The following is a 25,110-nucleotide window of genomic DNA, read 5'->3' as shown; positions in this document are numbered from 1 at the left end:
CTCAAAAAGTGGGGATCAAGTCAACCCTGTGATGAAGTCAGTCTTGGTTCTGCTCAAATCTGTCTCAGAACTTCTTGTAACTTCAAATGACACAAAGATGTGGCCCATCAAAACAGATGAATTGGTTGAATTTCTTGGGTTTATCTTGGTGGGTGTGAAGTACGCTGAGTCAAGCTCACGGAATTCTGCAGACCGTGTTGTGTAAACCAACATGCTCATTGGCAATGATATGGTGCATATGCACCCTGCAAGCCAACAGTCACGGCTTATGCTATTTTTTCTTCTGGCTGTACCCCTCCAAAAGAAAGAAAAACCAAGACACCAAGTTATTTGTTGTTTGTTTGCTTTTTAAAAAAAACCCACAATATTTACTGTAAGCACTAGTAAGAAAACGTAAAACCGTGAAACAATAGGACCATCTTCCCCACAGGGACATGTATAGGCACTACAGCATGTTTGAAAAGTGTGTGCTCTGTGAAGGCAATCTCTACACCTAGAAGAAGATTTTACAGTTTTAAAACTACTTTGTAATTATATTTAAGACAGTGCTGTCGATGTTTGCTAAGGAAAGCTCTAATATAATATTAAGAGGAAGAGAGAATAGGAAGGGCTGCTCAATGCTTTAAGCACAATTCTTTTCCTCTTTGACTTGTTTTCCATTTTAACATGAGGAGGAGCAGGATTTGAACCTGTGATGGAAACAATTAAGTCTGTGAAATTAAGTGGTTATTTCACATGGCTCAGCACAGTAATTCCTGTTCTTTCACCTTTTAGATTAGACTATGCTTGCTTCAGAGTCCCACAGTTGTGCAAGGCAGTACCCTGGGACAAGATTCAGTGCACCAAATCCCGGGATTCCTACTGTCCTTACTAAAAAGTCTTAAGGGGCAAATTTGACATTCACAGTGATACAGTTACTGCAAGCTTTGGTAAAGACATTACAGTGTATAAAAGGGTCGTTCAGCACCTTGATTTCTCATTAAACTAGAGCTAAGAGGGAAATCAAAACCAATTCAAAACACAAATACAAATTTACATTAAAATTCAAGCTATAAAAATCTTCTTAGTTCAAGTCCATCTGTCATCAGAAAAGGTTGTTTATATCATAACAGATAGAAGCCCTGCATTTTAAGGCCATTTTCCCACCTTTACCGTTTAAAATTTTGGCTCCGTTTTAAGAAACCAGCAAGCTGGGTTTAACTTACGCAGTAAACTCACTCCGTTCAGCCATGCTGGAGTCACGCCAGAGCTAGCTGCCCTCTCAGTCACACCATGGTACATAGCACCTTCGCTCACCCTGGCATAAATCCTTCACTCTGCCAGAGGGAAGAGACAGACAGCTGCCCAATTGCCAGGAGCTTCACAGGGCCCTGTAAGGTATCCACAGGAAAATGGTATGCTAACTCAGACCAGGAATTGCTCTGCCTTTACAGACTTCAATAGGAATGGAAAAGTTGCTGGTGACTTAAAGGAGTTTGTCCCAAACTGGAATATCTGTAAACATAATAATAACTCATAGAAGATATCTTATGTGAATAAAGGGGGGAAAAGAGCTTGTATGGAGCAAAAGAGAAAATCTAGGGGAGCAGTGGGAATGACAGGACAAGTTCAGCACAGGAAATATGCATGGAAAGGATGTGATACCTGAAAGCAAGTGAAAATCTTTGAGAGAGACCTTCCAGAGAGTTATAGTCAGTGAAACACCAAAGCATTTTTGTTCCAAGGAGACGAGACACACGTGAATCCTAAATACAAAGTGCTCTCACAGTGATGTGACTAGTTAGGATTCTGTGTAAAAATACAAATTCCGACCACAGAGGTCTTTTTGCCGAGGCTATTTGCACTTGGACACAGAAATTAGTATTTGGTAGCTCTGAAAATGCTTTTGCTTCAGGTGCACTTGAAAGAATAAGGTTAGAAAGAATAAAAAGTATGAAATTTGGTGCCCAGTAAACGGTCCAGAAGACAGAAACTCTTTTAGATGCTGAAAATTACAATTTTACATTATTTCACTAATTGCTCTGTAAAAAGGAGCTAGTTCATTATAGAGCCATGGATTCTTTCCGTGACTAGAAATAACTGGTGACCTGAAAAAAGTCCACAGTCCATACAACCCAGCATTGAGCCAAGTTGCAATTGGTTTGTGAGCTGAAGGAATGACTTCACTTACAGCCTTGAAGCTCTCAATGACTTAAGTCAGTCCCTCCCATCACTGGTGAGGAGGAACGTTTCGTTCTGTGCTAAGAATATCGTACTTCAGATGTACTGTTCTTCGTCTCCTCCATTCATGAGCAATGACCACTTGTCCCCGTCCTCCTCAACAAAACCATTACGTCTCGGCAGCTTGTCTGAAGTCAAGGAAGAGAGAGACACTTGGCTAATCTGATCCCAAGGAGCCGATCTGGATGAATCCCTCCTCCTGTCGTCCATTCCAATATGAACACTGATTTGGGAAGGAGTAAGTGGCTTCATGCGGCCTTGAGCTTGTGCTTCATAACTTTCTGTGTCTGGCTTCTTATAACTAAGAAGAGAAAGAGAAAAGGTGTTTAGTGCCAAGAGCTCAATGTGTAGAAGCATCTTAGGCATTAGAACAGATCAGAAACTTCCGATAACCAGAATGTTCCTTCAGACACAATGCTGATGGCTAAGATTGCTGGTCACGTGGCATTAAGAGAAAAGAGAGATACTCTCAAAGTGAGGTTCTTTAAGAAAAAATATGAATTTGCTGAATTGTGAACAGGTTTGTAGCAGACAGTTGCAGGGGAATGGACTCGATGACCCAAAAATCACTCTCTGGTCCAATGTATTCTAGGTATGGCGATGTATTCCAGCAATGGCAAGTAGGTATGTTCTTCACATGTATGTATTATCGTGTTCTTTGCAATCTGAAGTTCTGTTCAGCTGATGTGAAGCTTCAAGAAAGATTATTGTCCTACGGAGTATATTGTAATACAGCTTCCATAAGTCTGAAGCAAATTATGTTTTGAGGGGTTCTCAATATCTAATCACAATGATAGTCAGCACAAGATCAAAATAATTGGAGAATAAAGGAATTCTCCAATGAGAAAATTCTCATCCTTTGGATAACTACACACGGAAAGTTTTTAGGATGAAAATCCTGTAGTGGTAGGGCTGACTCTGCAAAGAGACATGAGCAGGTATGTAGCTTTTATTCTAGATTGTGGTCTCATTGAGCATTTGCAGGGTCAGAAACATGCAACAGATTTCCTGTATGAGTTTATACTCTACTCTACTCTACTCTACTCTACAGAAGACCACAGCTACAGTAGAAATTTGTGAAGGTTTGGACTAATTTCTGGCACCATAAAAGGTCTTATTTTTGAAAGATGTTTGCTCACAATGCTGTTAAAAACAGGTCCACTGTAATTGCACCCAAAAAACACACCCAGAAAATGGAGCATTAAAAAATCAATAACATTTGAAAAATTATATTACAGTTCTGAAATTAGTTCACTTCCAAAAAAATAAGCAAGAAACTTTATCTGTAGTAAGGTGCAAAATAATACACTGCTTCTCTCTTTCTCTCTGGTTAAATTAAATACACAAAAAAAATAAAAGCAGGTACAAATCTTCTAAAAACATTTACTGCTACTTTATGGAGAACTATCTTCTGAAGGATTTGTTCACTTGATATTCACAGTAAAACCAGTGCTGATCATCACCCCACCTGGTATTGAACTGATCGCCAACACAGGTGCCCAGGTGGCATCTGGCCACACTTTTAGCTGCTAGTTAAAGAATGCTCAGTACTGTCCTAGTCCAGGTGTGTTCATAATCTTGACACTGTCTCTTTTGGAGCCAAGAATTAGATAGAACACCCCCCAGCTAAAGGACTGTTAGATGCTTTTAGGTATACAAAACTCCAAGTAATGTGTCGCTTGAGTCCCGGCAGCAGTGCTGCCTACGGTTCCCCAGTGCGCTGGTTTTAGTCAGGGTAGAGTTAATTGATTAGTGTAAGACAACTTGCCATTTCAGCTGCAGAGATGACAGCACGACAGACACAGAAGAAGCTGCCATTGCAGCTGATCCCATCCAAGGCTGAAGCACAAGGCCAACAGGCATGAACACCCCTAGCAAAAAAACATACGGACGTGAGCCAGAGCCTCCTGGCCCAATACAGACACTTCTGTCCCTTCATATCACAGAACAGATCAGCAGTTCTACAACATGACTTGCTGAGACACCCATAAACACTAGACATATATATTGATAATCCTTATGTCCATTCCATTGCAAGGATGACCTCTGCACCAATTCAGCTACACGACTGCAGCCACAAGGTAAGACTATTTGTCCCTTCCAGCTACTCTGCACGTATAAAACAAATCAAAAGCAACAGAAAGGCAAGGGAATAGGCTAGGCAAAGGAAAGAGAAGTTGCCCATAAAAAAAAAAAAAAGAGGAATTCTTGAAGTAAGGAGGAATTTGGAGCATGAGAAGATGTCTGACAGAAGCAGAGAGAATGAAAACATGTGATTCAGAGCGAATAAAAGAGGGAGAACCCAGAAGTGGGATGGCATCTCTGATTAGAGTTGGGTTTGAATAACAGAAACTAATCCCCAAGGACTGCTATGTGAAATAAGAACATGGTTTTAATTTCATCATATAAGATTTTACTCCTAAGAGTTTAAAATTTGGGGAATAAAGATTTTTGCCTACAACATTAAAAAAAAAAAAAGAAGAAGAAGAAATAACATGTTTATTTTGCCCTCCTTCTGCCAAGTTTTAAATACTGTAGGAACCTCTCTTTGGTTCCTTGAGCACAGAATCCCTTGAGAGGTACCACAGAGCTCAGGTGGGCCGCTGCCTTCGATAAGATGAGCTCTGGCAGTGACATACCTGCTGCTATGGGTATTCCAAGCAGATTATAAATCAAGGCAAGGATCAGATTTATTCGTATTCTTCGAACTGTTCTCTTTGATAAGTGAATACTGGCAACTACATCCAGCAAGTCATTCTGCAAGACAGAAGAGCATTGGAAGTTTTCCACATGCAGCCTTCAGAACACCAAACCAAAGAGAGGAGTGTCAGTGATAAACAAGGACAGGTCAAAACTGTAGTGCTCACTCGGATAAGAACAACATCTGCTGCTTCAATGGCAACATCGGTGCCTGTTCCAATTGCAATTCCAACGTCGGCCCTGGCTAGTGCAGGGGAATCATTGACTCCATCACCAACCATCGCAACCTTTCTCCTCCCGTTTTGAAGTTCTTGGACCTTTGCAACCTTGTGAGAAGGAAGAACCTCGGCAAAGACCTTTTTGATCCCAACCTACATACAACGAAAGAAAGAAACCCAGTTGGTGATACACTTCATGCCAAAAAGAAGAGCCATTTATTGTTCTAGATGAAGGGGAAACAAAGAAAGATCAGCCAAACTGATTCATGTGGAGGCAATGCTTGCAAGCTACACAGAAAGCTGAAAAGCAACATGACTTTGGCATAAGAAAGGGACAGACCACAGTCCCCTCCATCTTTACTGCAGAGATGCTGGCAAACCATGCTCTGCCATTAGCGTCATGCCCTGCAGCCCTTCTGAAGCTCTACTGCCCTGGCAATAAAGGTCTAATGGTTAAAAGAGCCAGTTTTCAGCTAATCATGATCATCGATGAGCCAAAAAAAGGGTTTCAGTGAAATGCAGCACAGGAACCAGGTATGATCAGGCAGTTACACTAGGGGAAACACAGAAACATCAAGTATGTGCAGGTCTCAGGGAAACTATGAAAATAAAGCGGATGGATGGCTAAACACCTGTACCCATCCACATCGCAACTGACAGAGAGTTGCTACCAATGTCTTTAGCACTGTCATTGAAAAACAGGTGGGTGTACTAAAGAGAGCTGGGATGGTGCCCCTGGTTTGGCTGCCTCACCAGGCAGAGATCACCTTTTCACTACACAAGGTAGCAGCTCTCTATTAACCCTTCAAAAAGTAACATTTAAAAAAGTTTTTTAGGACTGGGTTACCATTTTTTTTTAATTGGAAAGGAAGTAAGTGCCAAAAATTCAATTAAAATGTAGGGTGGCACAGACTAAACTTGTTTGAAAACTTCATCTGTTTGGACCCTAAATCAAACCTTGTTTCTGAAAGATGACTTCTCTTAGCAAGGAAAGGTGGGGTGGGAAAGTGCTTTACCACAAGCGAACACAAAAGTGAAAGCATGAATCAAAACAGGAGAAGGATTAAAGCATCGCACTGAGGAACATAATAGACCTCATAACACAAGAGAACGTGCATACCACAGTGCTGGCTGAGTTAGGTGTGTGATGGAATACCCGAGAAAAGCAAGGTGGCACACAACAGTTTAGAAGTTAGGGAAATGAAGGTGGAGGAGGTGGAATGAGAATCTGGCTTTGCCTTTGGAGATTAAGGAAATCTCATATAAACCCAACCTCTTTCAGACTGCTATGCTTCTTAACAACAATGCTTACCATTACTACTATGTTACCCTTAAAGATAATGACAAATCCCTATTTCCCTTATTGGGAGCAGGACTGGGCCTTAAAGGATCTTTCCTTTGTCACTTCCCAAACACCATTGCCCTTCAGTGAAGGGAAACAAGAGGCTTCAGTTCAGCAACAGGCTAATTACTGCAAGAAACTCTGTACCTCTGGAGAAGTACTGACCACTTGTCTTCAATGGAGCCACTGTCCTTTACTGTGCCATTGTACCTGACTGTATTTGCAGTCCAATTCAAGAAGAGTTTGTCTTCATTTAACGTATCTAGGGAAACTCTGAGTTCCTGCTCCAAATTCACTGGGATAAGCAGAGTTTTAGAACCTCAACACGTATTTTTTTGAAACACAAAGAAGCAGATACCTGAGTAGCAATGGCTTTTGCAGTTTTTCTGTTGTCCCCCGTTATCAGCACCACGTCTATTCCCATGTTTTTCAGCGTATGCACAGCAAGGGCTGCCTCCTGCTTGACAGTGTCTGCTATCGCGATCATTCCACACAACACGCCTGCACGAAGAAAGGTCCTCATTAGAGAGAGCTGTGGGAGGCCAAGTGCTGCAGGAGAACAGGACTTCCCCTCCATCGCACCATGGCAGCTTGTGAAATGACATGTTCCAGGCAATATTGACACTTATAACCTGAACAACTGTTTACAGTTTTCTAAGTTATGGTCTCTCTCTTACACACACACACTTTTCTCATTTATCTGTTGCAGATCAAACAACAAACACTAATATTTAGGGACCAGGAGGAAGGGAAGAGGAGGGTAGCTTTTAAATGTGCCTGACTTGTAGGTTTTATGCTATGGACAAATAGGATGGTAGGCCAGAGAAAGTTTTGGTATTTATGCCCTGGGCAGATGTTGAAGCCACTGCTCTGGGAGGAAGCATATAGTGTAACTGGTTTTATGTCCCCTAATCTTTCCAGGCTGGATCTTTATTATAATTAATTGCTTTTATTCAAAAGTGTTGCATCTGCCTTCCAACACATTAACCCAAAAGTGCATCCATGTTTCCTTCACCTGACCTACAAAAAACTCACATTGGTGTTACTGTTGCATGTTACCTTTCAAAAGTAAGGACTTAAGTAGGCTTTGCACCCCTGTACCTCTATTTCACTAGCAGCGATAGGTTTCCAGCTGTACAGCAGGGCCCTTATTTCCATGTCAGGAGCACCTGATTTTTCTGGACTGCTGATGGAGCCGAAGCTGAGACATGCAAATGCCTCTCAAAATTGCTCTGGAGGAGCACCAAGAATATTTATTCATTAATTGAATCAGAGGCTGCATTTCAAGATCACAAATGTACTGGCAATCTATCACCATTGCAGCAGCTTCTCATATTAAGGTACTGCCTGGGATCTCTTTCTGCATAGCACAGAACAGAACCCCTCTGGCAAAACTCATTTAGTCTAATCTATTATGCTTGAATGATCTAATGAATCACCATGTTTATTCATTAAATGTTTTGAAATCAGTGATGCAATAGGTTGGCATGTGATCTTTAGGTGATGTAAAGTCAGGATGGGACATGGCACTGAGCTGGCACTGCTTTTCTGAACCACAGTCCTAGGCAACAGGAGATTCAGAAATTAATACTTAAATTAAAAACAACCCAACAGAATCTTACATACACTGCTCTGAGGTTAAAGCTTTGCAGTTCACAAGCAGTTCTGCACTAAAAGATTACTAGTTTCTTGACACTAAGCCACTGATCAATTGTTCCAGAGTGTATTTTTATCCATTCCATGGTCGGATGAATTGATATTTATTAAGTCACTCCAAAGTACAGCAGTTACCATCTATAGCCACTAGTATGGCAGTCTGTCCTTTTGTTTCATGGTCTGTCATTGCATCATTTACGTCATTCGCAATATGCAAGCCATTGCGTCGCATCCACTCACGATTTCCAATCAACACCGAGTACGTACAAGAAGCTGACGGACCTTGTGCACAGACAAAAAGAAAAATGACCAACTCAGAAATGGCGCACACAAGCCAGAGATGTTTGAAGATGACAATGCCAGGCTGCCTTAGCTATAGAAAGATATTCTCAAGACGTTTTCCTAATTACTTCTTTTTTGTTTTTGCATTCCGGACTGGCAATGGTCACACCCAAGAAACAATCAGAATTAGTCTTGTTGAAGTTTTGACGCTGTCATGGCCAAACACAAATGCATAGGCACTACCTGAAGACAGCCTCATAAAACTTTTCTCCTTCAAGACTCAACCTGTGCCTGTTTATACGCAGAACTGCGTCATGAACTTAATCAGAGTATTTGCCTGTATTTGCCAGTTGGCATTGTTTTTCTGGATAAGTGCAGTATGTACATTTCATAAATGCCATGCTGCTTTGTTCTCACAACTAACGACTTCTTTCAAATATAAAGGCTAGATCTGGTAAGAAAAAGGTGGTTTTGTTCTAACAAACAATGAAGCAGTATGTAGAGCACCTTGTTATGAATTCAATCCAACTTCACAAGAGCTGAATGAAGCAGGTGAGAAAATATTACATTAACACCATTCACAAATGGCACAGTTGTGATGATTGAACTTCTTATTTTATTTACTTCTTCTAATTGCTTTCTCAAAAAGGTCAGGAGAGTCACAGTCTTCTGAAGAGAACAGATGAGCTTCTTAAGGAAGGCTTTAAATACTTTTTCTTTCTCTCCTATACTACAAAAGAGAAAAGTGGCTTCCACAGAGCCTGGAACAAAACCAAATGTATTGGCCTAATCAAAAAACATCAGGCACTGAAACTCGTTTTGCAGATACAACACGCTCTATTGTGCATCCGCTGAATAGATTTTTTTTAAAATAAGTGCCTTGAAAAATATGTGAACAGAAAACAAAAGGTCCAAGTTAATATGGAATTTGAGGGTAGGATATAAAAAGTAGCACTAAGATAACATATGTTAAAGGTAACTGCTCTAAATGGGAAGATAATGCTAGCTGGCAAACTGTGCTCTCTGCTGGACCATTCTTCTATCTAAAAGGGACGTTGTTGGCTGTACCTTATTGCCTATGTACTATATGGACTTTTCGAGTACCCATCATTGTAGCATCTGAATTCTTATTTAGGTTTCTGAATTGCAGAGAGAGTGAGAGTAGGGGAAAGAGAGAGCTTCAGTTCTTGTTAAAGAGTAATTTTGTCCCTCATGTTCTTTGTTTTCTTCTGCCATAAATCCACCTTCCTGCTGTTATTAGTCTGATAGGATTGGTTTACGGTGTTCAGCACTCTTGATTCATTAGCCCTCTCATTGCGACTGGGGGTCACTTCACAGCAGACATACCCTGTGATTCGGAGAGCGTGATCAGCGCGTTATCTCCCAGAGGAGCACCACTGTCCCTGCTCCTGTTAGTGTCCAGCTTATCGAGACCCTCCTCGTCCATGCCCAGGATGGCCTCCACACCTCTGACCTTGCAGCTGATGCCACAGCCCGGCACTGCCTGGAAGTCGGTGCAGTATCCCAGGCTCTGAGTGCCCAGCTCCTGCAAACATATCCAGAGTTCATCATCAGTCTGTGCTGTACACATGGGGTACAAATATTAGATAACTCCTGCCACAAAGAGGTCTCGTTCATCCTCTTGACAATGACTAAGTGACTGAAAAGGAGCATGGAATATCAGTAGCGCAGAACTAAATATAAGGATGTTTTGGATGTGCTGTGGTTTAGAATTTTTGGAAGGGGTAGCCATACAGATCCCATCCGTGTCTCAGCCCTAGCACCAGCAAACCATAAAGGACAGCTTCTTCTGGTAGTTCAAGGATGAAGAAGTTACAGGGGTGGCTCATGACCTCCATGAAGACTAAGACTAGGAACTGAAGAGAAATACTATAACAATAAGCTGTACAGCTCCTGAAAAGCTGCAACTTCTAATTAACCTCACAGACAACTGGCGGTGGGGGATCAGGCCTTTTATATATATGTACAAGTACACTGAAAAACTGTATCTAATTCCTGGAGTGATGTGATTATAAGAGTCTTTCTGTTGAGTAAGAGAGAGAAGTCAGTGAGTACCTTGAAGCTGAGAAAAGGGATTACCAGGACCCTATGAGTTACAAAAAGAATGGGGAAAATATTCAGTTATAAACAAGTTATTCTGGGTTGTCTCTGAAAGTTGGAATTATATGTGCCTTTCAGTGACCTTCTTAGGACACAAGGATGATAAGGTAGGTGGTAAGAATATTAGCAAACAGTATAGCATTACAATTCATATAAGCCATGGTCCAGAAATAACCAGTGCATGGGATGACTACAGAAGTGTGGGGTGAACTAAGACAAATTTGAAAACAGAAAATGTAAAATATAAGAAAGTCAACTGAATCATTACCCACACTCTCTTTTTCCTTCTATATTTATATGTTAAGTTCTAAATTTTACCACGGAAAGATCTATCACTAATAAGTTTGATATATTCTTGCCAATGATTTTTCCCATAAATCAATTAATGACTTGTCTTAGCTGAAAGGAATTGGTTTTTTTAAACCAGGCTTCCTATTTTGGTTACAGCTTGTGCTTCCATTCTTTCTGAAACATTGTAGGCATATGTGCAATATATAAATGACCTTTGAGAATCTACAAAATTTGCAAAGACTTGCATAAACTATTAATTCATCTGTGAAGTTCGCAAATATCACAGTTTAATATTCAGGTTTTAAAGCCTTTTGCCGAATCTATTCAGAAAAGCAAGTGACTAATAGAAGTGACTACAATCAGGTAACTTATGAAATGTCACCACACACATTTACTTCATGATGCTATTTTAAGCATAAGTATTCCACCTGCACATATTCTACAATCCTTATTTTCCCACTAGTTCTTCTTTGAAAGATCATGCTTGAGAACTCCACAGCATTATCAGAAGAGCAAAGCTCAGAATATGCCTCCTGGTATTGACCAGACTAAGATGCACAATCATAAAATCTGCCAGCTTTCCAGCCTGCTGCCTTTCAGGCAGGCCTGTCCCTCTGGGACTTGCTCATTTTATACGACATTCCTGCATTTGCCAGTTCCCTTCATGCCTTAGGTGAAATAGAAAGGCGAAGTACCTCTTTGCAATATTTAGTGACTGCCACTCCTAGAGGATGCTCACTGCTGGCTTCTGCAGTGCCAACCACCGCCAGAACCTGCTTCAGGGAGAGCACAGCCGTGTCTCCCAGCAAAAGCACCCTCATGACTTTAGGAACCCCGCAGGTGATGGTGCCAGTTTTATCAAACATCACAGTCTTGATCTGCAAGAAATAAGCCAGAGTTACTGCCTGAGCCCTGCGAGCATAAGGGTGTTCATGTACTTTGGGCACATAAATGCAGGTGAGACCTTAATAAACAGTTGATTATATCCACACCAAGACAGAATAAACCTACAAAAGTGGGGATTCCTGTACATCTTGAGCTATCTGCACAGTAGGTCTCCTTATGCTTTCTTACTCATTCCCCAACGCAGTGATTTCACTGAAGGTACAGCCTCATCCTGTACCTGTATCAGGATCTATGATATGTCAGGATTGTAGTCAGAGTCATTGCAGGACTTGTATTGCCCTTTGTGTGTGCGTGTATGTGGTCATATGCAGGATTCACGTAACAGCACCCTAATCATTTTTACCACGAGGTATACGATGCATGGAGGGCTCTTACAAATGCTGTTCTAAACAATTAACAATAGCACTGAGGAAAGAGGACTCAGGAAGATATTTGGTGATAGAGCAGGAGCAGGTGGGAAGGGTGCAAGAAGCTGCAACCACTTCCGCAAACAACCACCTAACCAAAACCAACCTCATGCTATTCACCAAATTCAGCAATCACCTGTTAGCCAGCCCAGTGGGTCTTGAGGAATCAGGAAAGAACCAAAAAACTCAGCCCCATGTACACTCAAACCCAAAGTTAAAGTCAGTTCTAATCCTGCAAATAAACACGGCACAGAGAAACACACGAAGCAAAAAACCCAACAAAGCAGGCATTATTTCCATTCCCAGCTATTCCAACACACCAACCTTGCAGAATCCAACGGGTCACCTAATTTTCTAAGTCCCAACCCTAGCCTCACTTAGATTCAAAAGGAAAAAAGACCTGACACCAATTAGCATTATTTTTTTGTTTTGTTTTGCAGAACCTTGGAAAAACTTCTGGTCTATTCTTAATAATGTCCAATAAGAACACAAATTATCAGTCTGATTGACTTACTCTTACCATCCTTTTCACTTAAAATGTTCTATGTCTAATCCAGTCTACCATAGCATGGTTTAAACTCATCTTCTGTTCACTGGCTGTGTACATGTCAAACCTCCTCTTCCTTCAATCTCCTCTTTCCATCAGTTTTGTGTCTTTCAAGGGCTTTTTCTGCCTCCCTTCCATCTTCTTTTCTATAGACCAAAACAACTTCAAATCGTTCTGATTTCTGTTACATCCTAAATTTGAAACTACGGATCATGAACAATATACATTTCACAACAGCCCTGTCAGGAAAGAAGGAAAATACTTGATTACTGGGGTCTTTTGCAGAAAAGATAAAGAAAGTGCAGAAGTCCAAAACCTCTGAGGTCATACAGAAGATTAGCAGTCTCACTGGCATGAGATTGCAGGAATTGCTGGCTCTCAACACTTTGCTGTGACTACTTGGAAGAAAGAAGGTCAGATCTGTCATCTTTATCTTAACAACCAATAGGGAAAAAAAATCCAAACCCAAACTACATTCTACAGTCTTTCTCTGGACCAGTAGGATTTCTTGGGAAATTATATTTCATGCAGCAACAGCTGGGTAAGCTACAAAAGTACAGAATGAGCTATTAACCTTGTGTGCCATTTCCAGGGGTTTTCCCCCTTTGATGAGAATACCATTCTGCGCAGCAACTCCCGTGCCCACCATCACAGCTGTGGGGGTAGCCAAGCCTAAGGAACAGGGGCATGCAATGCTCAGCACAGTGATTGAGGTTTGAAATGCAAACCTCAGGATTAGTTCAGCTTTTGAAACGTGTTTGTTCTGATTCTGCAAGAAGAGGGAAGAGAGGGGGGAAAAAATAGATATGTATGATTGCTGATAGAAGATAACACAGATGTACAGTCAATCAGCTATTTCAAAATACACATTTACCTGGAAACCTCCAGTGTAGGAAAGCAATCTATTATTGTTACTGTAATGGTAGAGAAGGGATAATGTTTTGAATTGTCTATGGCAGTATTTTTTCTGCTCAAGCACACATATGCTTGATTCTGCTCTCAGGCTCCCAGATGACAATATAACTTACTCGGATTTCCTCTATTGCTTAGCAAAGGCGAACCCTATTTCCAGGTATACAGATCCCCACAGTTGCTGAGCACAGCACATACACATCCTAAAGGTAACAGAAGCTTTCTAAACCCAAACCTGCCATTAGGAACAAGAATGTCCAAAAAAAACTTTCAAGTGATACAGGAATGGCTCAGCCTCTTGCAGTGTACCTATAGATCATGCTTAGTGCAGAAAGACTGCCAATAATTTCAGTTTGCAAGAAACCCCATGCAGCACTGAAGGATAAATGTAAAGGTGTATTTATGCCTGTAGATAAATGTTAATTAGTGCAAATATCTGCTCTGTGTAGAAAACACCACATTATACAAAAGTATTTGCCAGGTTGCAACATCAAACCCTCCACACAGAAGGTATGTTAAGTACACTGGAAGATATCCTAACACCAAAATCCATCTCTTAATGAAATTACTTACAGGAAAATATTTTTGAATAACATCAAAATTTATAAACCCAATTATGATCCATACTATCAATGTCACTGATGAAATGATGATGATAAATGGAACAAAATATCCACTAAACTTATCTGCCAGTTGCTGGATGGGTGCCTAGAAAAAAAGAAAAACACATATTTGTATGTTTAGGATCAAAGCACCGACGTATGTTTGTAAAAATATCTAATATTCTTCATCTGATTCTTTTTTGAAGTCTGGCAAACACACAGTTTGTTGAACAAGTAAATATATAAAAATACAGAATCTTTTTCTCATGTAATCAAAATCTGTGGGTAAGGGTTTTCTTTCTATTATTTTTACCTTTGACATTTGAGCTTCTTCTACCAGTTTCACGATTTGCGCCAGGGTGGTGTCGTTACCAACATGAGTTGCATTTACAAGAACCGAGCCATGTGCATTTATAGAACCAGCGATCACTGTGCTTCCGGGCTTTTTAGTGACTGGCATAGCTTCCCCTAGAAAGAAAAGGTAAGAATAAATAAGGCAATACCCCTAATAAGAGTGAATGTAGTTCATTAGCCCACAGCTCATTGTATGCTGGCAGAACCAGCATGTTAAGCAATAATGACAAGAAATCACATATTGTATACCTCTGTCTAGTGAAGACATGTATAAGCGCTGTCACACTTGTATAAGCCTTCTTCTAGGTTTAGTTTCAACACAAATACTGTTTCCTTGGTCCTAACTCTCCAGTATGCCATCCCCCAAAAGGGCCAGGAGAAAATTGCTAAGGATTTCTCCAGTTAATACTTTGCATGGCCATGGGAGTTTGAGCAATCTTTTATTCCCACAACCCTCAGTTTTCAAAGACCAGAAAAGTTGTATCTGTGGCAAAGCTCCTGTTCTCACACTGGATACTAGCTCAAAAAAAATCTTTATTTTCTCTATTTTTAGGGTTAGTGATAATGACTGGTTCTGTTAAACTAAGAGTATCTTTGTTCCCCAAATAAATACATAACTAAAACAAGTAGGCCAATGACAATGTAAAATTATTATACCCTTGACCTTATTTATAAGAATTGCATGAGGGAATAAATCCTTATTACATTTACAAAGTGAGATGAACATGTCAGAAGCTGTGAAAAAGTCCCATGACCCATAATGATCATCAAGTTGTGAGGCTTTCTTTCCCTCTTCTTGCTCACTGGGAGGTCCCTGTCAGAAGCCTTGTTCAGTGCCCATGCCTACACACCCCGACAGCTCAGCATTATTTCCCCATCGCCATTTACAAGTTATTTCTGAGAAGGCACCATTTCTACAAATGCATTCCAGAGGACACTCCCGTCATATCTCTCCAATAATGACAATAGTGTTTACACACCACCCATCCCATCAGTACATTAGTAAAAGTGACCAAACTTCTGGTTTTTAAGGTGTGTATAGACATGGGATTTGGAGTCAAGCCCACAAAGGCCGGGCACAGCATCCATTAAGATGGGAGGTTATTCAGACAGCAGCTTTTGGGCTGGGTCTGCTCTCTTGCCTTGTAAGAAAGTGTTCTAGATGACTTCACTTTGCATATGTGTAAGGGAAGTTACCAGTAATGAGAGACTCATCTGCCATAGAACTGCCTTCAATGACCTTTCCATCCACTGGGAACTTTCCACCAGGAACAACCTTTACAATATCACCCCTTTGAACCAGTTCAACAGCTACCTGCTCCTCCCTGCAAGACACAAGTACAACAGATGGATTATTTACGCCATCAGCTTCAAAAGAATAATAATGCCTTCACATTAACCACTGAAGGTGTTTGGTTCATATATATATATATATATACCTAATGATAGAGTGGTCAGGTCCAAGAGTTACCACGGTGGCTTCTGTGGCTTGAAGAGATATAAGTTTAGCAAGAGCTTCTGAGGTCTTACTCTAAGAAACAGAGATAATTGTTTTAAGATATACTGAGATATATAAATGCTGATGTCTACTCAGCACAATGAACTGGAAATGACCTTGTAGAATTTAGGCTACATCAGAAACATCTGACTCAAAATTCCTCAGAACAATTTTACCCACCTCTCTCATCATAAAGACACAATAATTAGGGTGAAGATGAGTTACCTTTGCTATGTGTTCCAGCCATCTCCCTAGGGCAATGAACACGAACAGCATCGGGGGAGTGTCAAAGAAAGTGACAGGGCTTTTCTCTGCCTTTTCAATTATTGCTACCAGCAGGATCACACACGAATACACATAAGCAATTGTTGTGGCCAGTACGATGAGCACATCCATATTGGCCGTCTTGTGCTTCAGTGATTTGTAAGCTTGTACGTAAAAATACCATCCACCAAGAAACTGTTGGTGTAAGCATGGACAGACTCGTATTAAGATCACAGCAGTGAAAGCAGAGACTATGTAATACTGCCTAGAGCAGATTTATAAACATGTAGTAGATGAGGGAAGACATTGCTTTTCCATGCAAATTTTATACTGATATAACTTCAGTGGAGAGGTCTACTAGGAGGCTGACTCCATTGTCACCCTCTCACTTACCCTTCCTTGTTCTCAAAACAACTCTGCCAGCTCAATATCATCCTTTTCCTCAGCAACGCAAAGTAAACAAGGCACACTGAGTTGAAGGGATTTACCTATAGCTACCCAATTAGTTTGCAGCTAATCAGGTATGTCTTCATTTTAACACCATCTTCCCCACTTGGAAAACTACCTTATGCAACTTTGGCAGGAGTAAGTGCTGTGAGCAATTACAGAATGGATAACTTGCAGGAAAGTGCCACTTCCTTCTGCGTAGGTGGTACAGAGAAGAGGGCAGAGCTAATCCACTAAACCTTTCCACTCTCCAGTCCTTATCACATCAGACTGCATAAATGGGAGGTGAATAGAAAGCAAACCCCTAGGAAGTACTGTGGACATACCTGAACAAAAGTGCACAGGACAAAGAAGAGAAGATTTAAAACAGACAATCCAGGAATGATATTCTGTTCCAGCACCATAGACCCATGGTGCTCACTGGCAGGTATTAGCATATAAATCATTAGGATCAAGACAGGGATACCAAACAGTAGGCTGCACAAGAAAGACTTCCTCCACCTGAAAAATAGAAGCTGTAAATCCTTGGTCGTTGTACACCCCGCAGTACACAGGCCAAACAGTGCACTCAGAGTGGGAAATTTGGGGGATTAGTACCGTACTAACACACAGCTTTGGGATATTTAGGAAAGATCCAATGCTTTGGGATAGTTTCAGTGTCTCTTACATGTTTAAGTGTATAGACTTCTATCAGTTAAAACCTGAAACTAATGAAAGTAGTAAAATTACTTGAACCAAATAGCAAATTGTAATGTTAAATATGCTTTACACAAGGATAAGCTAAATTAACTGGGAAGGGGCAGAGGGAGATGTGTTTCATGAGATGATCTATAAACGTTCATTAGTGAGAGAGAAAGAGAAATACTTACTGCTGTATTTCCTTTTTATGATCCAGGTTATGTGCATTTGGAACTCTTCTAGCCACAGAAGCATGAAAGCCAATTTCCTTTTTATTGAAAGGGGAGGAAAGATGAGTCAGTTTTGATTAAACTAGCCATATTCCTTATAGCATATTAAATGACACTACTTTTAGAAGAAGTGTCAGAAAAGGACACCGTTCCATATTTAATAAATGCCAACTTCCTATTTACTTTTAGATACCACCAACATGAGAGGATATTTCAGACAGTACTCAAAATGTGGTCTGCAAAGGAATTCTGCTACCTATGCATGGACACAGGGTATAGATGTAGTAAGTGCTCCAGGTTTCTTAGGCACAGGAAGCTCCCACTGATAGCTGGAGTTCTGCAGCACACCTCCTCAGGGGAAATTCATGTCCTTTCATCTCCACTGGAATAAGTATGAGAGATGGGAAATACCACAAAAGAAGGTAAAAATATACAAGCCACTGGGCTAGTCAACCTTACAAGAATCTCCTTAACACCACAGCTGAGCAGATACACCTAAAGTTGAAAATCAAAGTGACTAGAATCAGTTTAAACCTGTAAAACCATAAACTGTGGGCCAAAGCATCCCAGAAAAAAATATATGCAAAAAGTCAGTTTTGAGTGATGCTTCAGTGAGTTACTGCAGTAGAACCACCAACACCACCACCCCCGAAAAAATAAAACCCGAACACCCACAAAAAAACCCCAACGAAGCCCATCTGCAAGCACAATGCATTTAAACTTCATCTCATGACACAGCAGCACCTTATGATGCAAGAGGCAAGATGCACTTTACGGAACTACTTTGCCAGCCTGAAGAGTCTACTGTTAACATGTGTAATCACTGCTGCTGCATCAATTCTGCAGTCTAGGATCTTTTTTCTGAGTAAATACTCTAGAACACGAAAGGCAAACAGTCTCAGCTGTCCTCCTGACTCATACAGTAAGTTCTCTTCCTTTCTGGTGCAGCAGAGAAGGCAAAAGTTCTGTCCACACCTAGGCCATGATAATGGCAGATTTTATCATCTGTGTGGTTACCGGTAAGCCACGATTTTTTTCCTTTACTGGCTGTATCACAAGCTCTTTCAGCTTAAAAAGTTCTCTGAGCTGATGTGGGAATAGCTGCCAGAGTATACAGAGATGTGTAATACTTGTGGTATGAGCTGTTGCAAAACTTCTTTTACAGCCTCTTTCCTTGGCAAGAGAAAGTAGTATCTTTTTTCTGAAGTATCAACACTTCACTGCAATGACTGGAAATCAGAGACACATGATTCTATACACAGAACTGCAAGAAATGAATATACAACACTTTTACCAGATAGAGAGAAGAAAAGTTTCTTTTTGTAGTTTTTCGAGTGTCTTTTTAGAGTAACAACCTGGGAGACTGTGCATTAGTGTGGAGCACAGCAGCTTCACTGCAGAGCATAAAAACATACAGCAATTATCATGTCACCTGAAGAAGTCAGTGAAACTTCTCAATTATCAGCTGCTTTATTTGCTTTTTAAATTCCTTGTCATGATTGTTCATACATAAAAAAATTTCTAAAACCTACCTCTATTATTTTTATAATATCTCGAGGCCCCGTAATTTCAGGATCAAACTGGATGTGAGCTTTGCAAGTAGCAAGAGCAACTGAAGCGTAGAATATGCCATTTGTTCTCATGAGTTTAGATTCAATATTGTGAACACAAGACGCACAAGTCATTCCTGTAATCTAAAGAAAAGACAAATTTCGGTACAGTAGCAGTCTCCCACATTCACCCAAATTTGCAAATGAATTTGAGACAAGGCCTTCCCACGTCATAAAAATACTAATGACTATTCAAGCTCTGCTGGTACTGACCCAAGGTTTCAGCATACAAATTTTATAGAGCTGTCTTAGATAAAACAAAGCTGAGAACATAACTATCCACATTTATTATAAAACTCTGCCATCAGCAGTTATAGTCACAGCTATATATTTGTATAGCAGCACTCCTACCTTGTATTAACTGTAACAGTATAGCTAATACAGTTCTATCAGCATCTATATTGCTAAAGTCCAACTCTACATGTGTAACTTCATCTCACAAACTTTCCTGTGGCTTCAGGAAGACATGTACCCACTTTCTGATCTATTAGCACAACTGCAGACTGTTGTTACCTGTCTTGTAGTAGGTATATGTCAGAGAATAGACTTTTGAAGAACCTGCCCTTCATATAAACAATTTACTAATTTTACCTAAAGTTCTCAGACCTCTATACGAAGCCCCAGGCATTATCAACTCATGTTTGGTGATACATTCTCAGTTGCTCAGAGTCTGCACTGTTGACTGAAGTGCCTTCTCAGAAAAGTTCTGTTTCATTTCTCCTTGCTAAGAAAAATCTATTCTGTACACACAACTATCACTTTTTATTTCAGCACCTTTGGACAGGTTCTTCTAAGACAAATTTTGTATTTTTAAGCAGTTAAGAAAAAATAGTGTCACCAGCCAGAACTGACCTACTGAAGACACAACTCCTTGAACAAAAACCTCTGCAAGAAATTATTCTTCCAGATGTGACTTTTCCAAAACCAACATGCAACTTCAAATACGCATGACTTACAAGAAGCTCCACATTTCCTTCTGTTTCTGCATGATCTTCTATGATGGTAGCTTCAAAACCCAGGTTCTGGACCAGCTGTGCTATTTCAAGAGGCTGTATGAATTCTGGCTTGTATTTTACCTCTGCTTTGCCTGCCATCAGTGCTACCAACACTGACACAATTCCTGCAGTGGCGATTATAAAAATATTAGATAATGTAACTCCTTCGAAGGGAAGAAAAATAAAATATTACAAGCATTTGTCAACAAGGGCTGTAAGAACTTTGAGATGTTACAGGCCTAATGATTTCTCTCTGCCTCCTTCTAGTGTTGCTCCCTAGTCACAACAGCAGTTTTTCTGAGATCCAGCCACACTGCAGTTCCCCTTAGCGATGGGAGGAACCACAACAGTTACACAGGGAAGGAGGTGAGTTTTGCTATGATCTAATGAGACAAAAAGGATGCTCAGAAGCAATCTTTGTGCTCATTGCTGCAAGCTCTACCCTGGACTAAGTCTGGAATGCCTCAGAGCACAACCTTTGGCCTTTGACTTTTCTTGGTTTGCCATTTGGGGTTTTTTCTTCTTTTTCAAAATAAATAAAACCACACAAATCTACATCTAGAATTGAAAAACAAAACAGAAAAAAATCACAGGCAAAAAAGATTGTTCTGAAGTGCTAATAGTTTCTTGTATTTTTAAATCAAGGCAGTGAGACCATCACTGAGAGACTGAGGGCACAGGAATCCATAAGCAAAACCCTCCAGAGGCATTCCTACACAAAATAAATTAGACATTGCTGAGGCTCATCTGTTCATCTTCTGTATGGCCAGAGGAAAGGCACCTCCAGTCTGCAGACTTCTAACCTAATAAGTGTTGCTGTGCCTAAGTTAATATAATTACCCAGGCACTGGAGCCACACATTTGTTTGTACCTGCCTGTGCAAATGTGCCCTGAAGGATAAGTTTCATATCACAGACCTGCTGGAGCTCTCAACAGCTCTGGAAGTGATGGATTGTTCTGTAAAGAAATAATACCCTGAAAACTAAATAAAACCCATTTCTCTGTTCTTGTCTTGAACCTTGTTTGAAATTATGATCACACTAAAACAACTTATTGTTACAAGTATGTCCATTGGGTTTGTCCACCAGTGCAGTAGGATATCTACGTTAGCACTAAGAAAGGGCATTAAGTCTATTTAACCTCCAGATGTTGTACCACAGCCTCTTCTGTTAACCGCATTGAATACCTTATCCACCCCATAGTCCCTTATAGACTCAGTGTAGGAATATTAAATTTATTACCATCTTCTTTCTGCAAATTTCTTTCGATGGTGGACACACACGACGCACAGGTCATGCCTGTGATTTGTAAGAAACACTTTTCCACTGTTGCTCCATTGGGCTGGTTTGGCCCGTCAAGGTGAGGACTGTCAGGAAGAGCATCCAAGGCACAGCCTTGGCAAGGAGGCTCTGGAGCTTGAGGCTGCACAACAGTATTTCTGGCATCAGGCTGGTGCCTATGTCCTCCAGCAGCGGTATCTTGAATAAATGCACAATAAACTGAACGAACACTATTTACCGTGCGATCGGATGTTGTAAAACTACAAGCAAGTCACATTTATCAATCATGCAAAGTGTCTTAGTTGTTTGAAAGGTGACATGGTAATCTTGGTCTCCTCACAGAAACAATATAGATTGTTGCTATGCATATAGCAATATACACTCACCAGAACAACTTGTGTGACCATTTAACTCTATGGAACTGGTTTTCCACTTTCAGATGACAAATAATTCCCTCCAATTTCAATGCCTAGACCTGACAGCTACCTCCATTCAATAAAGGCATATTGGTGTCTAGAGGGTCCTTATCCAACACAGAGAATGTGGTCCAGTCTCACATCCATTCTGCCCTTGTCTCATCATACCTCATCTCAAACAAGGAAAAGGACAAGCTTCTCAATAGGTTTCTCTTTATGGAACAATATTTACACAGTAAGTGCTACAAAACAAGTAGTGGAAGGATTTGCAGCACCCCAAAGACCTCCACACATACAGGCTTGTTGCTGTATGTTTTGTTCTTTGACAGATACTGGACACCCAACAGCTCCACCTGAATTCACAAACTGCCTCCCTTGGACAGACGTCCATGTAAAAAAGCAAGAATTCCTTCTGAACATGTTAAACACAGGGACTCCCCTCCTTTTCCACAGATGGATCAGGAGGTCTCCCACCTACAAATTATAAACTAAACAAATCATGATTAAACATCATATATGGGCTTCTCCTCATCTGTAGCAGTTTCCCAGAATTAGAGGGATTGGACCCATGAGAAAAGCTAATAGAATGTGGTCTATCAGGATCGAACTAATTCATTCCAGGTAAACTACATCAGTATCTCAAAGCAAATATGTTGAGTTGAAGCAGATAAATATTTCCACATTTGAAATTCACTAGAGAGAAGGTTATGCACCATAGCAACTTCTTCAACATTGAGCACATGTACAAAATGTACAAACTGTGCTGCAGCTGACACATAAAAGCACCTGTTCTTAAACACCTTTGCTTCAAGTAAGGCTTAGTTAATCAGGGCTAGTAAAAATACTCAGGAAATAAAGGTCAGAGGATTAGGACACTAAAAAGAGATTTTAGCTAGATAAAAAGTGGTTTTAAATTAAAGAGATTTCATGAAGTTTGTGGGGTTTAGTATGAAAACGTTTGGTTTGATAGGTCTGCTTACAGCAGCCTGTAGACATAGGCGGAAATCTACTTCAGTGGATCAGCCATTTGAAAGACCTTGTGCCAACTTCCAAACCTTTTGGCTTTATAACATAACTCAACTCAACCCACTAATGCAGTTATTAAGGGCTGAAATAAGGTGCTTCACAGCTGAAATCTCTCTCCCTTGCTATGCAAGGTCAGATCAGGCCAGTCCCTTAGAAAAGACAATGCCCATGTGGTGTACTAAGGGTTTCCTTCCAGAAGGGAGTTTCAACAGAGGTGTGGCATGGCCCAGCTTGACATGCTACCCATGGAAAAAAAACCCCACTGTTACCTGTCAGCACAGAAGCATCAAATCCCATGTCTTCTATGGCAGCTCTTAACTCTTCTCCATTAGTGACAGTTGGATCATAATGTACGGTCCCAGTTCTGTCAGCTAGAGAAACTGCTATACATTGCACTCCTTGTCTTTGGGATATGGTCCCTTCTATGGACTGTACACAGGAACTGCAGGTCATGCCATCAATCCTAATAACAGTCGTGCATGTCTGGTCTTGCAGTGGCCCTCTGGAGAGATCCCGTAGCAAAGCAAGTGATGGAGATGCTCCCTTACTAATTTCCGAACCATTAAGGAGATATACTTTAAAGTTTCCAGGTGGAAGGGATTCAATAGCTTGCTGCAAAGCAGACAGAGTAATTAAATTTGGGCTATACTGTACCACACCACGTTTATGCTCCAAAGACACTTTAATACTTTGTATGCCGGGAAGATCTGATATATTTCCTTCGATGTTTCTGACACAGGACTTGCAGTGCATGCCTTCTATCCGTACAGCCACCGTAGCTGCGCCGCTTGTCCTGGCCACAGGTGGATCCTCCCCATCACTCCCGAGACTTGCCGCTGTCTCCTTGGGGTTCACATTCTGCAGGCGCCCAAGGTCGAGGCCACCCAGCTTCAAAGGGGCTGATTTACTTTTAATAGTGCAGTCATACCCCAGGTTACTGATACGGCTTTTGAGGTCGTCAGGCTGAATGATGTAAGGAGAGTAAGCAATCATTGCTTCCTGGTTAGCCAGTGACACCTTGATTTTCGCCACCCCATGCAGTTTCCTGATCTTCCCTTCAATGTTGGTGACACAGGACTGGCATGTCATGCCTTCTACTCGAAGCTTAACTACTGCCTCTCTGGAGCACGACACATTTACGGTCGCTGTTGTCAGGCTCTCTTCCGCTACGTTGGCGTCAAAGCCCATATCCTGAATTTCCTCACAGATCTGTTCAGGACTTATTTCTGACTGCAGATACTTTATTACAGCGTTGTTCTGTTCAAGTGAGACTTTAATACTCACAATGCCCTTCACCTTGGAAATTCGGCCTTCTATTGACTGCACGCAAGATTGGCAAGTCATTCCCACAACGTTGACTGCCACAGTATGTTCTTGGGAAGATGGAGAGGGCACAGTTTCAAAGCTCTCCTCATAGCCCATGTTGTCAAAAGCAAAACTGTGTTTCATTGTAGGCTTCAGCTCACAGGCAGGAGGAGAATCAGAGTTGGACAAAGCCTAGAGAGCAAGAGAAAAAATAAAAATAAATTCATATATCTTTAGGACTGTAAAAGCAGCAATATTTGGCATGTGCTCTCAAGCATGTTAGGAGTGTTCTCAAGTCAGTCTATACTGCCAAAACACTTCACAGCGTTAACCTACACTTTCAATATATTACCATTTAGCTATGCCCACAGTGATGAAGGAGGCCTCTGACACTTGCCTTGAGCAGCAATTTAAAAAATATTCACTGTGGACATAAAAGCAAACTTGTCTCCGTATCCCAAACCAATCGTTTCAAACCTGAGCTCTCTGCAGCCACAGGGCACTTCCACCATGCAGCTCGAGTGAGCCCTGCTCTTCAGAGCACACTGTCACCTACACAAAGGGTCACGGCAGAGCGCGATGAATGTCTCTGCAAATGCCTCTAGTGGAAGGTGTCCCTGCCCATGGCAGGGGGGTTGGAACTAGATGGTCTTTAAGGTCCCTTCCAACCCAAACCAATCTATGAAATGCCAGAAGCTGGCTCTGTTTGCCCAACCTGCTATTGCTCAGCAGGAGTTCAAACCAAACCAAGACACCCACAGAAAACAGAATCAAGAGTTTCCCTAGGCCTAAAACCAGCTGGC

At 41.0% G+C, this 25,110-nt stretch overlaps 1 protein-coding gene across 1 annotated transcript; it reads right to left on the bottom strand.

Annotated features, from left to right (window-relative positions):
* Nucleotides 1-1,986: 1,986 nt before the first annotated feature.
* On the bottom strand, nt 1,987-24,454 carry ATP7B (ATPase, Cu++ transporting, beta polypeptide). Its single transcript, XM_010159138.1, has 20 exons — nt 23,261-24,454; nt 21,522-21,702; nt 20,242-20,405; nt 19,208-19,369; nt 17,637-17,713; nt 17,094-17,268; nt 16,282-16,515; nt 15,998-16,089; nt 15,756-15,883; nt 14,518-14,672; nt 14,176-14,310; nt 13,265-13,459; nt 11,526-11,708; nt 9,814-9,964; nt 8,272-8,409; nt 6,839-6,981; nt 5,088-5,291; nt 4,860-4,977; nt 3,989-4,091; nt 1,987-2,521 (listed from the first exon to the last, which is right to left on the bottom strand). Exons 1-20 carry the CDS (start codon nt 24,449-24,451, stop codon nt 2,257-2,259), a joined length of 4,194 nt encoding a protein of 1,397 aa, XP_010157440.1. The 5' UTR covers nt 24,452-24,454; the 3' UTR covers nt 1,987-2,256.
* Nucleotides 24,455-25,110: the final 656 nt, after the last annotated feature.

The sequence above is a fragment of the Eurypyga helias genome, unplaced genomic scaffold, assembly GCF_000690775.1.
Source record: "Eurypyga helias isolate BGI_N326 unplaced genomic scaffold, ASM69077v1 scaffold449, whole genome shotgun sequence".
Lineage (NCBI taxonomy): Eukaryota > Metazoa > Chordata > Aves > Eurypygiformes > Eurypygidae > Eurypyga > Eurypyga helias.
This window is presented reverse-complemented; position numbering and strand designations above follow the sequence as displayed.